General features: G+C 48.4%; 1 protein-coding gene across 3 annotated transcripts in view; it reads left to right on the forward strand.

Annotated features, from left to right (window-relative positions):
- The window catches only part of LOC135377418 (RING finger protein 44-like), a 108,251-nt gene that overhangs the window by 17,342 nt on the left and 75,694 nt on the right, over window positions 1-15,215 (forward strand). For 2 of the 3 annotated variants that reach the window (XM_064609805.1, XM_064609806.1), the window contains exon 2: window positions 823-1,036. In XM_064609805.1, the coding sequence (XP_064465875.1) occupies window positions 823-1,036 (214 nt within the window). Of the gene's footprint in view, window positions 1-396; window positions 590-822; window positions 1,037-15,215 lie in introns of those variants that run through there. The other variant, XM_064609807.1, reaches the window with a different exon arrangement.

The raw sequence follows: 15,215 nt of genomic DNA on the forward strand, positions 1-15,215 counted from the left end.
GATACCTCGTCGAGAAAGTCCCCAAAGGGCAGGGGCATAAATCACACAGTGGACGGCTGCCACGCTCCGAGACTTTCTTTCGGCGGCCTTTGTGACCATTTGTTTTTTTTTTGCACAGGAGAGGAGGCGAGCGGGCGGCTTTCAAGGTTTGCTCGCTCGCCCGACTCCTCTGGCATCGAAGCCAGTTGCGAAGGGTCGCCCGTTCCGAATGTGTGTTTCTTGCTCTGTTGCTGGGAGTCCAGCTACGGATATGCCGGTAAGCGACGGATCGGTCTCACCGTTGCCCGTAACTCACGCTTTTGTCACGTTCACGGATGAAAATTCGATGTATTTGCGATACTTGACTGATTTTAGTAACGTGCCGGCAACCATGTGCATACTCTTTTGCGCGCACGCTACGCCGTGCTGTTTACGTTTACATGCTTGTTTTCTCGTTCAACACATGTGTCCCGATATGATTGAATTCGTATCATGAAATTGATTAAATGTATGACGACGAGGAAGCGAAAGTGTGGGCCCGTCCGTTGTGCAACACCCTCTCGCGTTGTGCGGGATTTTTTCGAGGATCATGTCCGAATCGCCCAGCAAGGTAGCCGTCGTCGAGTGTTTGAATTTTGTTACGATTTCTAGATGACCTATCTAGCGTGCGTGTAACATCAAGGGGCAAGCGTATTCCGCGAGTTCCGAAGCTCGCTGTCGCTGTGGTGTGGCTGCTTACGGCTAGCACAGGTGCACGCTTCGATGTGGGCTGCCGGAGTTGCGCAAAAGCTCCGTTGTCAACGTTCCTGTGGGCTAACTCTTGTGTGGTGCAAACTTTCGCAGGAGATCCGTCAGCTTGCCTCGCCGGGCGGCCCACTGCCCCCGAACGAGCATTCGTCGACGTCGCCCTTCGGTCGGCGCACGCCATCCTTGGGGCCATCGGATCACTTGGAGCAGGGCCCTCCACCAGGTTACCACTCGCCCCTGTTGCACCATAGAGCTTCTCCAGGTGGCTACGATCTCCGTGATATAGCTCACAGGCGACCACCCGTATCCGGTGAGTACACACAGGCTTTTCTTGGTATTAGGTTGGTGGCCCAATGTCTGTTTCGCTTTCAAAGGTGCTCGCATGGAAGGGTTGCTTCTACACGGGCTAAACCTTTCGTTTATGCGTGTCTATCATAAAGGTACGACACTTGAGTGTCTAGCATACAGAGGAAGCACTTTATGGTAGCTTCAGTCTACCACAGACAAGCTTACACATGTTTGAGGCATTGTGGTTGTTGTGGTTGTGTGGTTTGTAGCAACGGTTTGAACAGCATCCACAATGGCGAGCAGCGATGCTGCTAAAAACACTGTATCACAGCCTTATAAACTGATCTGAAAATTTATAATTGGTCGCTTGGGTGGAACCGGTGCTTTCACGGAGCCCAGTTGCCAGGTTACGTCAGCCTTGTACCCTTGCAAGGTAAATAGGAAGGTCCGTCCTCTTGCAGACACTTTTGACCTTGCTTTGTGAAGGTATGCCTTTTTACATCACAGCTGTCATTCAGTCTTGCCTTGCTCCTCCGTGCTTTTTCTCTCTGATGGCCTCTGGATTAGGGTCGGTGAAGGTTATGCTCAGTGCTTGATTGCTTTGCCCAATTTGTGTCTGTACCATTCCACTGAATGACACCGTTCACGATTTGCTGCTTGAGTACAAGCCTCGTGACGTGAAGCGCTACAGACATGTTGGGCTACATCTGACCATCTTCAGCTTGTGTGACTTTAGTCACGTACACTTTCGGTGCGATCAGTAGTTTGTTCGGAGAATGTACAGAGCATGGACAGTAAAGGTGCCTGCACTGTGCTGCATAGGGTGTTAGGCTCGAGAAGCCTCGATTAATTCTTTATGCATTTATCTGGAATTCATTACGTGTGTAATGTTATTAATGTGGTCGCTGTGGCATCATGTTGTATCTCGAAACATATATACAACCCTGTACACAGTTAAGCACAACACTATGTGTAACGTCATTCATAAGCGCAATGAAACATCTCCGTGCCACTCACATACTACGCAGTTGCGTGGTGCGTGAATCAGCGAGAAATAATAGGCCCGAATTCCCCCTATGCACTATATTCAAATGTGTTAGCTGTCATGTGGATACACTTAGTATGTAGAGACTACTGTTTCGTATGTTGCAATGATATGTGGAGACTTTAATAATTTGCAGGTTTTTCTTAGCACGTGTATGTCTTATTTACCATCAGTTCATCAATTTGTTATAATTTTACGTAATTCGTTTCGTGAGGTTCCAAGGTACAGTCTCTCCGATGCGAGTCGCATTGAAGAAAATGTTACGATCCCTATCATGTGCATGTTTAGAAGCGTTGGCTGTTAAACCACAGATTTTCTTTACCAAAAGTGGTTTGCGCTCTTGGTCCTTTTACTATATGATCTTCATACAGTGTAACCCCATATGGGGTTGTGTTTATTTTGTGTTAGCATTCAGATGCAGGAAAGAAGCATGCTTACCAAACTGCAGTATGTATGTATCCCTGAAACACGTGTCTGTGCTTTGCCAGTGGAATGCACCTGTAGTTTGCAAGGGCTAGGGTTGCCAAATGACTGTTGCCACTGGACTAGGCCACTGCTAGGCAGTGGCATGCACCGAGTCAGAGATAGAAGAAGACAGGGGCATTTGGTGTATCACTTCTATATTTGTTTAGTCCAATTATCTCAACAAGCAAATTCTGCCACTCGAAGTTTTTCATAGTTTTCGCTTTGGATAGAGGTAGTGACCATTACCTGTCTCGAAATTCATCTAAAGGACCATACTTATTCTATTATCAGGTTTAGTCAGCTTTTTTTTTCTTCTTCTTCTTATACATATAAAACGTACATAGATCCTTGACAAAGTCAATAAGAAGAGCATTGAGAGTGCAATAGTCTTCACGGTATGAAAAGCAGCGGCGCCTGTTCCTTGAGCCTTTCTCAACCAAGGTGCGTTCGAGAGCCCGTCAGAGGCATTCCGACAGCTTCCACCTGGCAAAGAAAACGGGGGCGCACCTGGGGCCGGGGACCCAGGTTCCCACGCTCTCCTGGTTTACCTTGCTATTCAGCCGTGTTTGGTCTCCGTCTGACCCATTATCCGACTGTCCTGCCGCCGGTGTGAGCTCGCATTCGAACCCGTCGGGGCGTAGAGATTCTTTAGTGCCACCACGGTGGGGAGTGAGTGTGAGAGAGAGAGAGAGAGTCGTGCAGGCGGGGGATGTTTTCAAAATGGGTTTTTGCGCGCCGAGGGGTGGCTGTGTACCACCATTCCTGTACGCCTCGAGTTTCCTCGGCTCGTGCTTTAACGTGCGTGCTTCCATGACTCATTTAGTTGCAGATGTATTTGGAGAGCTATGTCTGTTCTACTTAGGTTAGGTTTGTTGTCGGTATCTCGGTTTGTTTGGAAAGGCCGTTCTTCTAGCGGTATTTTAGGACTCCGACATTTTGCGCTGTTCAATGTGTTTACGGCGGAGAAAAACTGGCGCGGAAAAGTGTCGTCTGCTTTGAGTCGCGCTTGAGAGTTTCTTGCAGTACGTAAATTTCCTTCGCAAAGTGAACGTGCCTCGTTGGAAATTAAATAAAAAGGACTAAAATCTGTTGCGCAGGTAAGCAGCGATCTGAATGGCAAGCGCACATTTTCTCTTTTGTCCATCCCTGCTCGCCGTGCTTCGTTCTCGTACTATAGAATTAGAATCACATTACTTCTACCGTCTACAGAGTCAATACCACAAAGTCAGTCTGTGGTTGTTACAAGCGACTGCTAACAGAGAGTTACGGTATTCATAGCTGTATAGTATGAAAAGTGGAACCATCTCGGTGGCTAGACTTACGCTCCTTTTACCTGCCTCGGCTCACAAACCATTTCGCGTGGCTTTTCAACTCACTAGGTTTCGACTTGGATTTCAGATCGCGGTCGCCCGCCATCACCTTCAAAACCTCTGCTGCTGCCTGGCACTTCACTTTGTACGGAGCTCCACCGGCACGTCAGAAAAGCTTTGAAGATGATCGCTGGAAAAAACATTTATTTCGATGTTACTTGTAATAGAGGGAACTGTTCTTAAATTATTATATTTCGCAGAAAGAGAGACCCTCCTAAAGCCTCTTTCACCCCCTTCGTGAATGCAGCCGCTTTCCGTTGCTGCAGAAGGGAGGCTTTGGTTGTTAAGTTTACCTTCTCGTTTCGGAGAACGCGGCTGGCATCCCGGCAATCCTGGAAGATTGGTAAGCGTGCCGCTTACTCGCATCCTCGCATGTTCCCGCACGTCGTGCTCCACGGAGCGTTACGTCACATCCTGCGCCCGTGGGCACGCCTGTTTGACGGGCGCCATGTTGGTCGGCCCTCGGAGTGGTGATTCGGGCGCTCAGCGAACCTTGCCTGCCTTTGGCCGGAAGTGGTCGGCGTGCATAGAGACGGGAATTCCGCGTTTTATAGCCCCTCCGTTCTGGCGGTCGACGTGGCGCCCCAGCTGTAATCTGGCTCTGCTAAGGTGGTATTACCGCATCGGTATCTCTGCCGAGAGCAACGAGAGAGAGAGTGTGTGTCTTGCAGGAGGTTTTTTTTGTAGATGCCCTTTCCAGAAGGAAAGTCGGAGGAATGTACGTGTGAGTGAGTGGAGGTGGTACCCCTTCTGGGCGAGGGTGCAAACGATGGGCATTATCTGTTTTTGGAGAAATTCCACGTTTGTGCTCAGAGGAAAGAATCTGTGTCAGCAGGCACCTAAAGTTTGGAAGGGACGAAGTGAGACATTTTGTGGAATAATGTGTAAAAGCCAGTCATCCTCAGAGTTTCCTGCTTTTCCGTTTATTAGAGAGAGGGGGCCCTGCAGTGTCTCGTCACTTGACCTCTTCCTCCTCCTATAAACCCTCACTGGATCCTCTATGCTGAGAGACCTTGGTTCGGAGGTCGTACCTTCGTACACTATTATTGTCCCACCTATGTGCTCACAAATTTAGACCTGGCCTGACTGCAGTATGGAGCGTTCCACGTATCCACCAACATCTAGGAGCGCTCCTTTTTAGTGCTGTTTTACTCCTCACAGACCGTATACCTTGGAGCGAGGTTCCCGTTCTTGATGTGCGCGTTCTGTGCTGACCATGGAATCCGTGTTTTCCACTGGTATCGTTTCGTGCGCCGCCTAATCGTGACATTCGAGGGAGGTGCATTCCACGGAACTTTGCGCCGCCGTAAGCGCATTGGGGCAGTCAATTAGGGTCTCAGCGTGGCGGCTTTCCTTGCCTCGTACCCCGCGTTTCCTTGCGGGGTTCCGCCGTGTCTCTTTTCCAGCCGCGGGGGTAGCTGACCTCTCCCCTGCTGTTGGCGTCGTTCTTTGTGTTTGCTGCTTTCTCGGGCTGATTCCAATGGAGGGGGGCATTTGGCCTGTCAGGTTGAAATGTGCCCACAGGGCAGGGGGCGTCCTGCAGCTGGTGTTGGGTATCCACACGGGTTCCGTTGCGATCTCGTGACGGCTTATGGACTCCACCTGGGGTCCTCCGCCGAGGGTCAGTGCGGGTTAGACCATTTCGGGAACCTGTTGTGTTGTTATGTTACGATGCGGTACCGAAGTCTTTTGGGACGGGACTGACACGGTGGGGCTTTTGTTTATGTAACCGTGATCCTGGTAGTTGAGAGAGGAACAAGTATCATAAAGACTCGCATCACTTCTCGCTATGCGTTTTCGGAGTAATCTGCCTGCCCCTATTCGGCGGCTAAGGGAACACTGAGAGAGCACAGCCGGTGCACGGTTCGTGTGAACCAGAATGCAAGTCATTCGAAGGTTCTTTGCGTGTTGCCGTGCTTTGTAGTTTCGGCGTAGCCAGGTTTCGAATACCATAGGGCTCGTGTGTGGTTATATTCACGTGGCTGAACCTGGGAGAAAAGTGCGCAGCTAAGGAGATGCCAAGTTGAGCTTGCGTCAACCGTGAAGCCGTCCGTGATGACGTCAAGGTGCTTGGCGAAGGGATCTCATCGCTGCCAAAGTCATTATGCGCCGCCCGCTGCACTTTGGCTTCCATGGCGTCGTCCCTCGCAGGCGGCTGCTGGGACGCCGGAATATATTATGCAGCCCAGAGGATGCTGGCATCGGGTTTCCCAACAAGTGCAGTGCCGTCACTGGGGGAACCGTTGGAAACGGCACGAGATGGAACGATAAAAAAAAGCACGTAAATTAGCGCCCTCCTACGTTGATAGCCGGTGACACTTCTTCGGAGTCCTCTCGGAGATGGAGGCGTCATAACGGGAGGGCTTACCGTGTGGCTTTTCTGGCTGATAACAAGGTCGGTGTTTGGAAGAACGTGTCGACTAAAAAGGCACAAACGTACGTACGAAAACGTGCGTGTGTGTGTGTGTGATAGATGTGGATTCGCGCACGGTTCAAACGAGGTTATCAGACCATAGTCAAAGATAGTCAAAGAACATAAGTGTAGAATATCATTAGGATACGAACCGTGCCTGAATAATGATTACGTTCAGCCAGCTAGAAAATCGTAGAAATGCGTAGTTTTACGTCGGGAGACGGCTTTTTCTTTTATTCCGAGTTGGCTCCGCGAAGCAACCTTTGCTTTGCCAGGGTTCGCCGAATGGACCCAGTTTAAAAAAACCCACCCGGGTTTTTTTGGGTCCACCCGGGCTGAAAAACCCAATAAAGCCCACACGCGGGTGAAATACAGAAACGAAGGGAAAAAAAAAAAAAGAAAAGAAGGAAAAGGGACGACTGCTTCGGAGATTCCTTTACCGTAAATTCTACAGCGGCAAACAATTATTTCTTCCAGAAACATGAAAAATAGGTGGAGAACGGCTGTTGCGTGTCATATGCAGCAGTTCGGAAAAAAAATCCCAGCACCCGAAAAACCCACTGGGGCGGGCTTTTTTTAAAAAAAAACGGGTTTTTCCGAACCCTGCTTTGAGCGCTGTACAGACGCGTGAACAGAGTGGAAGTCGGATTATTGTGCATACGGGGCCGATCTTAGGGAACTATATGCCGATCTGAAGAGTCTGCCGGAAAACCCGGGGAAAACCTCGGAGAGTCGGTGGCAGAATTCCATGTATAGAGGATTTAGTCTGGAGCTGCCACGAACCACGACCGGTGCTGCCAAAGAGACCTGGACATACGGCATCCGTCTACTGGTGATGCGATAGTGGCTGCTAGAAGCTCTACTTGACGTTATCGATGAGAGGAAATGACGTGCACATTATCACCATCATGGCTATCGTCGTTCGTCTTCCGCACGCAGTGATGGCCACCAACTACTTCTACAGTAGTTTAACTATAACTACTAACTACTTTTCAGGGGAGCAGTTAAAACTACTTTTTTAACTACTGCAATGTAGTTTAACTACATCTATAACTACTTAACGTTGTCCACCAACACCAATCCCTCGTAGTGTTCTTGGACACCTAAATATGAATCACAAGCAATAATAAACTTTCGCTCAAGCCATTGCTACGATCGTCAAATACAAAGCTTGCGGCGGGATTCCTTCTGTGCCTACGCGATAAACTAAGTTACAGAATTGTTTCACAGCAAATGAGGCTTCACTAGACGAGCATTAAAAGTGAAGATTTAGTACATTGCTCTGCACCACCGTTCTCATCAAACAAGTAGCTGAAGGTAAAAGTCGGAAGCATAATCGTGCCGTAAAGCTTGCGGCAAAATCGGAAGTAGTTGGCGCCTTCAGTAACCTAACTACAGTAGTTATCTACTTAAAATAGTAGTTTAACTAGTAGTTGCCACTACATTTCTGCAAGTAGTTGATAACTACTTTTTAACTACGATCAGGTAGTTTAACTAGTAGTTTAACTACATGTAGTTAACTACTGGCCATCACTGTCCGCACGGCCCGGTGCAGTGGTGGGCTGGAAAGTCTTTCTAGTCAGCCATATTGGCTGCTTGCCGTGCACGCGCAACTGGAAGCCCCGCACATCCTGCAACTCTTCAACTCCAATCAACTTCATCAGTATGTTGTAAAGACATATTGGGTACACAGGTGTAATGAGAGATACATATTTTTCCTTCTTTTGAGAGAGCGCCAGAGAGACGGTGTTTGCCTGTCACGAGCCGGTTGGCGCGGAACGCCTTTGTCCCAGGCGTCGCCTGTATTGGACAAAGCTAATTTAGAAGTACTACTTCATCCCGGTGGGATCCGGACGGCTGCCTCCCTGCCGAGAGAAGGAACAGGCGCCAGCCAGCGGTCTTCGATCTGACTCCCAAGTCCTGCTCATATCGTGGGGGCTGCGTTTTTTCAGCCAGATATTTCTCGGTGTGGCCAAGTGGCGTGAGTGGCACCTAGATTAATTTTCGAAGAAAAATCGCGTCACTCGCATATTGACGATGTGAGAATATTGCATTTCAGGTTATTTCTTCCATTATTTTGACGCCCGCATTCGAATTTTTGTGTCGAAAAGTCCACTAGAAACGGTATCAATCGATGACCGTGTTCAGTTGCCTTTCGGCTAGCGGTGAAAACCGCAAAGTCTGGACAGGTTGACCTGTTAGCTCGTGTTCCATTGCCGTTCATACTTAGGGTCTGACTTTTTCGGGTTAAATGTCTTTCTCGGATTGGGATTTGTGTGTGGAAATTTTCGGGTGCTATTTTGAAATCTGAAATTCGAAATTTTGAAACTTGGGTACTATTCCCCCCCCCCCCCCCGGATCCGCCACTGGAAGGTACGCACACGAATCAGACCTGTACCACGGTTTGCCATTGTTATAGTCAACTGGCATTGTTTTACGGATAATTGTCCCGTTTCAATTAACCGCTGTTGTTTCTACTGGTCCTGACAGTACCATAATCGACTGTGACGTGAGCTGATCGATCAATTAACGACCAACCTCCAGCAGTTTCGTATTGGCCCACCTGTGGGCGAATGTATGTTCGAAGTGTACTTAGTGTGAGTTTTCCTGTCTGTACGTGACGTTTTCCGCTTGTGGGCAATTACACTTGCGATTGTCTAAGATGGCGTGGCCGTGTGTTTTGATCTCGCGTGCACTGGAGGCGTAACAGCTGCGCTGGGCCGCTGGCTTGACGGAACATACGGTCGTCTTGCTCGGCTGCGCGCACAGCCGTTGCAGTATTAGAACCTGCCCTCCATATGCGTTCCGTCTTCGAGTCGCGGGCTGCGGGACGCTGCCCGTGACGGTGAGCTCCGTGTTTCTCCGAGTAAAATTCGAATCACGAAAATGAAATCAAAGACTATGAGATGACTTGATTATCAATAGTCGTAGCCTCAAACTGTCAGTTATCGGGGAATATCGTTTTTTCATTTTTATTTTTTTTTTGGGGGGGGGGGGGGGGCGTCTTGATCGTAATTTTTGTTATTCGGCATATCTTTTTCTTATAACGCGCGCTTATATATAGCCTGTGCAAAGTAAAGTGGTGTTTCGCAGAGAAAATGCGCTTTTTTTTTTCAGAAGCTTGGTGCAAGAAATGTATGATACGGGTAATTATGCAGTGTGATGTGGCGTGCTTAACGTGACGTGGGCTTCCCACAACATCGTCCACTTCTGCTTCGTCAAATGCCAACTCGATTTAAAACTGTGTAGTGGCACGACGAGACACACGTTTAATATTTCGAGTGACCGAAAGGCCTTCGCTGCTTCCAGTTGGCTGAGGACCAGCGCCAACTGCCAAGGAGAGAAAGAAAGAAAAAAAAAAAGTGGCTGCATGCTGCGCCCCCTTTGTGCTTTGAAAGATAGCGTCCTTGGTAGCAAGCTCCACCTGACATGACTCAAAAGGTTTCATGTCATGAGCCGCATGAGGGTGTGTCTGACGTCGAACGTCGGATGCGCCGCCTGGTGGGTGGATTTTCGGATCCTTTCGCGGCTGGCTTCATATTGGAGATGGAGAAGTATATATACTAAAAGTGACCAAATTTTTCTTTTGGCAAGCGTCTGAAGTGTCAATCCGGATAATCTTTATTATGTCTCATGTTGGGAGAAGATCCCCCTCTACCTCTGCTTCCTCCTTCCACGTTGGTCGTTCCTTACACCTTATTCTTAGGGCCTGACTTTTTAGGGTTAAACCTGTATTCGCCCGATATTTACCCCCCGAACGAAATCTGTAAAATTCGGGTTTAACCCGAATCTACCCGAAAACATCCGGGTCGCGTGGCGCACTCATAAGCGTGCATTAAAATAAAGTTTGATAACATTGCTAAACATTAGTTCCATGTTAAGACAAATTTTTATTAAACAAAAAAAATCACCCGAATACACCCGAATTCCAGACGACAGAATATGCCGTAACGGGATTTAACCCGAATACACCCGAATTTTCGAATGAAAAATATCACCCGATATTTACCCCCCGAATTTGGCCAAAAATAAAACCCGAAAAAGTCAGGCCCTACTTATTCTTCGTTATGGGTATTGAGAGGTTAGCCCGGACAAAGCCGGCTTGCTACTCTTAACACCGCGCGCTGAAGTCTCAGCCATGTACCAACCTGTACAACCAAGCTGTACCATGCCACCAAGTTGCTGACCTCCTCTCCCGGCAGCTGTTCCCACACCTTGGGATGAGTAAGCCGGCATATTCATCACTGATTCATGCCGTCCGTGCTGAACAGAACCTGATCGTTGCTCGAACGTGATGTCATCCTTAAGAATTTCTCCAATCACAACTTCACAGATAGGTTTGTAATATCCTGGTGATAGATGCCCAGAACTGAAGAGGAAACTGGCCCAAAGCGTGAACACATTGCAAAGGACGGCTCTCTTAAGGCGTTATGAGATAGGAGTAGTATCCGCATTTATTTTCAGCAGGTACATTCTGTACGAGTGCCCTCCGCAGTCGCCTCCAGGTATCCTTGGCCCTTTCATCGTGCTCTTCACGTTACCTAACCTGAAGTTCAGGTTATCTGTCGCATGGCGTAGACGCCATCTTTTTCATTCCACGAACCAGCCTGAGCGATCCCCGCACTCGCAAACATCAGGATGGGAGTTTTAATTGTTGCATGTTAGAGTGATCTAACAAAAGTCAATGTGCAACACGCCGTATAGCCATGCATGCGCAGCCACTGGTAGCTGAACCTTTCTGCGTGTGAAATAGTGGATAGCGGCCAGTGGATTGGTGAAAGGGTACAATTTGCGTAGACCGTTAAATATAGTTTGCTGAGGTTTTTGCGCACGTTAAACAGCTATCGGCTGGTCAAAATGAATCCACTCACACTGATGTCGCCCAATGTCATGCTCATCGTTGTCTCGCCGTCAATCTTCTTATTTTGACCCTTTCGCACAGCGCGCGTTTCCAAACCCCATCGGAGAGAACGCTTGTCGAAAGCAGGTTCCAAGCTTTCCCCCCATACACGAGTTAGGGGGCCGAATGAAGTGCCTTTCGGAGTGGCGACGAGATATCACCAGGAGCGTGCGGGTAAAACCAGTTCGGAAGGGCCGGTTGCTTAATTAGAAATGTGGATCACGAAGTGACTGCAGCCCAAGTTCCGTTCACTTCATGACGAGAATGTTTTGCTATTATAGGGGGGGCACACGTTACGGCGAATGCACGATAACAGATGAGAGAGGTTAACGTAAGCGAGCCAAACGGTCACCTGTAGCACGTGTTGTTTCTAGTCAACGTTCATGGCCTGGTTTCTGGGCTCTAATTTCGACCCGTAATTATTCTCTTCGCGCGTAAGTTAATGTGGCATTGTTTATATGCTCCCCTGGGTTATTTGTTTGGCCTTAATTTGTTTTTGCGTTATTCGGACGTGTCCGCATTCTGACACCGAGGTGGCGGGAGCGAACTATAGAGATGCGAAGCCCCGAAAAAAAACCGGAAATTTTTTGGGGATAAAGTTTTCTTTTCGTTTTTTTTCCTCGTCTCCGGAAAAATTGCCCAAAATATCCCGGCGACAAAATTCAAAAATGTAAATTTTCGTGCCTTCGATGCGTTCCAACCCGCCAGCAGTGCCTTAGGTGCCTCTAATCCGCCAACAACCACCAGCTTAGAGCTCAGTTTGGCTGCTCCAAGCGATCGCCATCGCGTTCACATAATGTCGGAGTTCTGGTCGGAGTGGACGGGTTGTTCCAATTACTTATATCGTTGAGTGGACAGCAGTCTCATGGGATGCTCTGCTCTGCATTTATGCCTAGAGGGTGAACACTACTAAAGTTTCTAGCTCATTGTATGCTGTGGCTTGGCCGGCAATGCTTCGACTCGGCAGTTACCACGCTTGTTTACATTTTTTCCAATTTTTCGGGGAAAAAACGAAAAAATAACCGTTGTTTTTTGTTTTTTTGAGCAATTCAAAATTTGCCGGAAATTTTGCATTTCTAGTTCGAACCGACCGAGGACAGATACTCGGTGCCGTGCGCAAAATTGATCCACAAGGTGACGTCGCGTCGCGTTAGACGTCTCGTGACGTAGGGTCATCAGTTGTCGTTTTCATCATCAAGTGCGATTGTTCAAGTTGTTAAGGCCTGTTTCGCACGAACGATTTTCTCGTTCCGTGTTTTTGACGGAGCCAAAACGGGCCCATTGGAACCTACGGGACTCGAATGCCCTTAGGTTCTATTTTTGAAGCGAACGGTCGTGCGAAACAACGCCTAACACCAGAGTCTGGGAGAGCACTGTTGTAGCTCAGTAAGGTAAGCGTAGCTAAGTAAGTAAGCGCGTTCGGAAAGGTCGTAGTGCTCGATGCAGTTAGTCGGTTAAATGAACGAAACAGCCTCAGAAGTGAGGTTCGCGTAACTGTGTTGCCGGCTTCACGTATTGATATGCGCTGATTGTTTGGGATCAAGAAACGCATGGCCCGAAAAGCGTCCGAATCCTTTCCGAACCGAATTCGGGACCGAACTTTTTTCGGATAACAGAATTCCGTGCCGGATTCGGCCCGATCTGGCCAAGCCAGATTTCTCCTCCGAAATGGGAAGTGACGCCAACCGAAAAAATAGAAGCACCCAATCGCTATCCAGCCGGAAGGAGAACCATAGCAACGATGACGTAGTAATGGGGTTGACTGTTGTCGTGTGTGCGACTTCTACCCCTATGGATACAGGGATTATCTCATTGACTGGTTGAAAGGCGATGTTCCCCAAGGCCTGAAGTCTTCGGCCGAAATTCGGGGTGCATTTCGGTAGCATGCGGTGATGCACAGAAAAAAGTTCGGTCCCGATTTCGTTTTTTTTTTTGCAGTTTTTCGTGCCAACGCGTTTCACCCTTTACACAAATTGGGAAATAGTCGCGCTATTTTACAACCGTCTACCATCTATTTTACAACCCCTAGTTCGGTGTCAAATGGGGTGACGCTTATGTATTCTGTACGGATTGAAACCTCAACTCGGATGTTCAGCTGCGTATCGTGTGCATGTAATATCGAGTTTTAGTGGACCCGTAGGTGAAAGATGAAAGTCACTGAAAGGTTTAGCCAGCTGTAGGACTCGAACCCACATCATGACTCGTTGGTGTTCACGATGCCGGTGCCGAAAGCACGGTAAACCAGTCGCCTTACTGATTCTTGATTTAACAGCTTCCTCTACCGTACCGTTTTAAGAGAGTGTTTCCGACCCACGAAGACTCCCGATTGTGGCGTTTCCTGCGAATAATAACCAGTATAACAAAACGCGTATGAGCTCACGCGAAAGTGCCCATCCCAAAAAAAAAAAAAAAAAACTCGTAGCGGCCCGTTCTGCGTACGCGCTTTCGCCCCCGCTGCCAGCTGACTGACGTTGGGACAGAGCCGAATGATGACGTCGGCGTGGACGCACCACTGGTTTGGGCTTAGCTGAGTAGACGATAAGGATTAGTTTCGGAGCGAACAATAGAGGTTACACAACGGTGGCCTTGGTCTTGAGTTCTCTTGGCGGCCGTAATCACCACTGTGAAGTGCAAGACACGAAGGATATCCTTATTTTTCAATCTACCTTCGAGGGCAGCAAGACCATTGCGCGCTGCCTGACCGACCCGAAAGCGTGAGAGGAACAAAAAAAGAGGTCAAGACCGAATGTGCAGTCCTGGGTGTTCCGATGAAAGATGAAAGTCACTGAAAAGGTTAGCCAGATGTAGGACTCGAACCCACATCTTCTGGATTGCCCGTCCAGCGACGCCTTCTCAGCGACTTCCAGGGTGCGTCATCTGAAGGGACAAACCAGCTACTCTCTCTCACTCATCTTCATCTTTCATCGTTAATTTATTAGGCAAATTGAGGCTTTGTATGTGTTTGTCCCTTTTATGTTGTTCCAGCCTCAGAACATCAGTTCTTTCGTGTTCCTTATCGCTGATTTGGTGATTGCAGTACGGAGGAACAACGTTTTGTTCCTAGGGTTTTTGGTATCTCTGGTTAATCGTATCATGTGGTCGAGGTTTCTTCGTTGAGCCATATCCTTGTGCCCAGTTCGCAATTCGGCAAATGTAAGGAGTATATCCAAAAATGCAACTTCTTTTGAAACTGACACACACACACACGCAAATGATGATGATAGAGACAAAAACGGTTACATAAATTCGATACGGTTTTCATCCCTTCAGGATTGCGCGACGCAGTCGTCCTTGTCACAAACCCCACTTGATCATTCTTGTTTTTCTGGTTTCTTGGCAACGACTGAACTATATCGAACCGTAAAATTAAACCTTGGAGCTCCACTCCACGAAGTCCTTTCATGCGGCCCTGCTAATATCCGTACTGTGTCACCGCACGAAAAAGAAAGAAAAAAAAAAAAATGTTGCTTAATTCTTCGGGCACGTTTTGAGGCCGTAGTAATCCCGTCTTTTGACTATCCCGTACACGGGATTTCGGATGGCAAGCCATCTTATCGCGCTCCATCAGAATGCAAAGCCTTTAGGCATTCCGATTGGCCGATATTACCTCTTTCCCGCTCAGCTGCGATCCGACCTAATATGATACGTCCCAGGTTGTTCGCTATCACAGTCGTTGTGATATATATTTTGTGAAAGGTCGGCCCAAAGATGATACTGCTGTCGAGCTGTTATGATAAGCCGTGGCTTTACACTGGTAGAGAACTGTGATCATGAACGACGCGGTCGGTCCCTGGAGAAAATTTGCCGACCTCAGGGTTCTTCAGCGTGTCCCGGAATCTCAGCGCACGGCGCACCGTGTTATTTGACGTAATTCACGTGAACCTGCGCCGCCAGTACCGAAAGTTACCCGGCTGTCATGTCACGGCAGGTGTCTTCCTCAGTGAGGCGGGAGGAGTCAATTGAGGTGTCACGTGCTTTCGAGAACCAATAGGAAGGCTCTCGTGCCTC

This window comes from Ornithodoros turicata, chromosome 1 (genome assembly GCF_037126465.1).
Source record: "Ornithodoros turicata isolate Travis chromosome 1, ASM3712646v1, whole genome shotgun sequence".
Taxonomy (NCBI): domain Eukaryota; kingdom Metazoa; phylum Arthropoda; class Arachnida; order Ixodida; family Argasidae; genus Ornithodoros; species Ornithodoros turicata.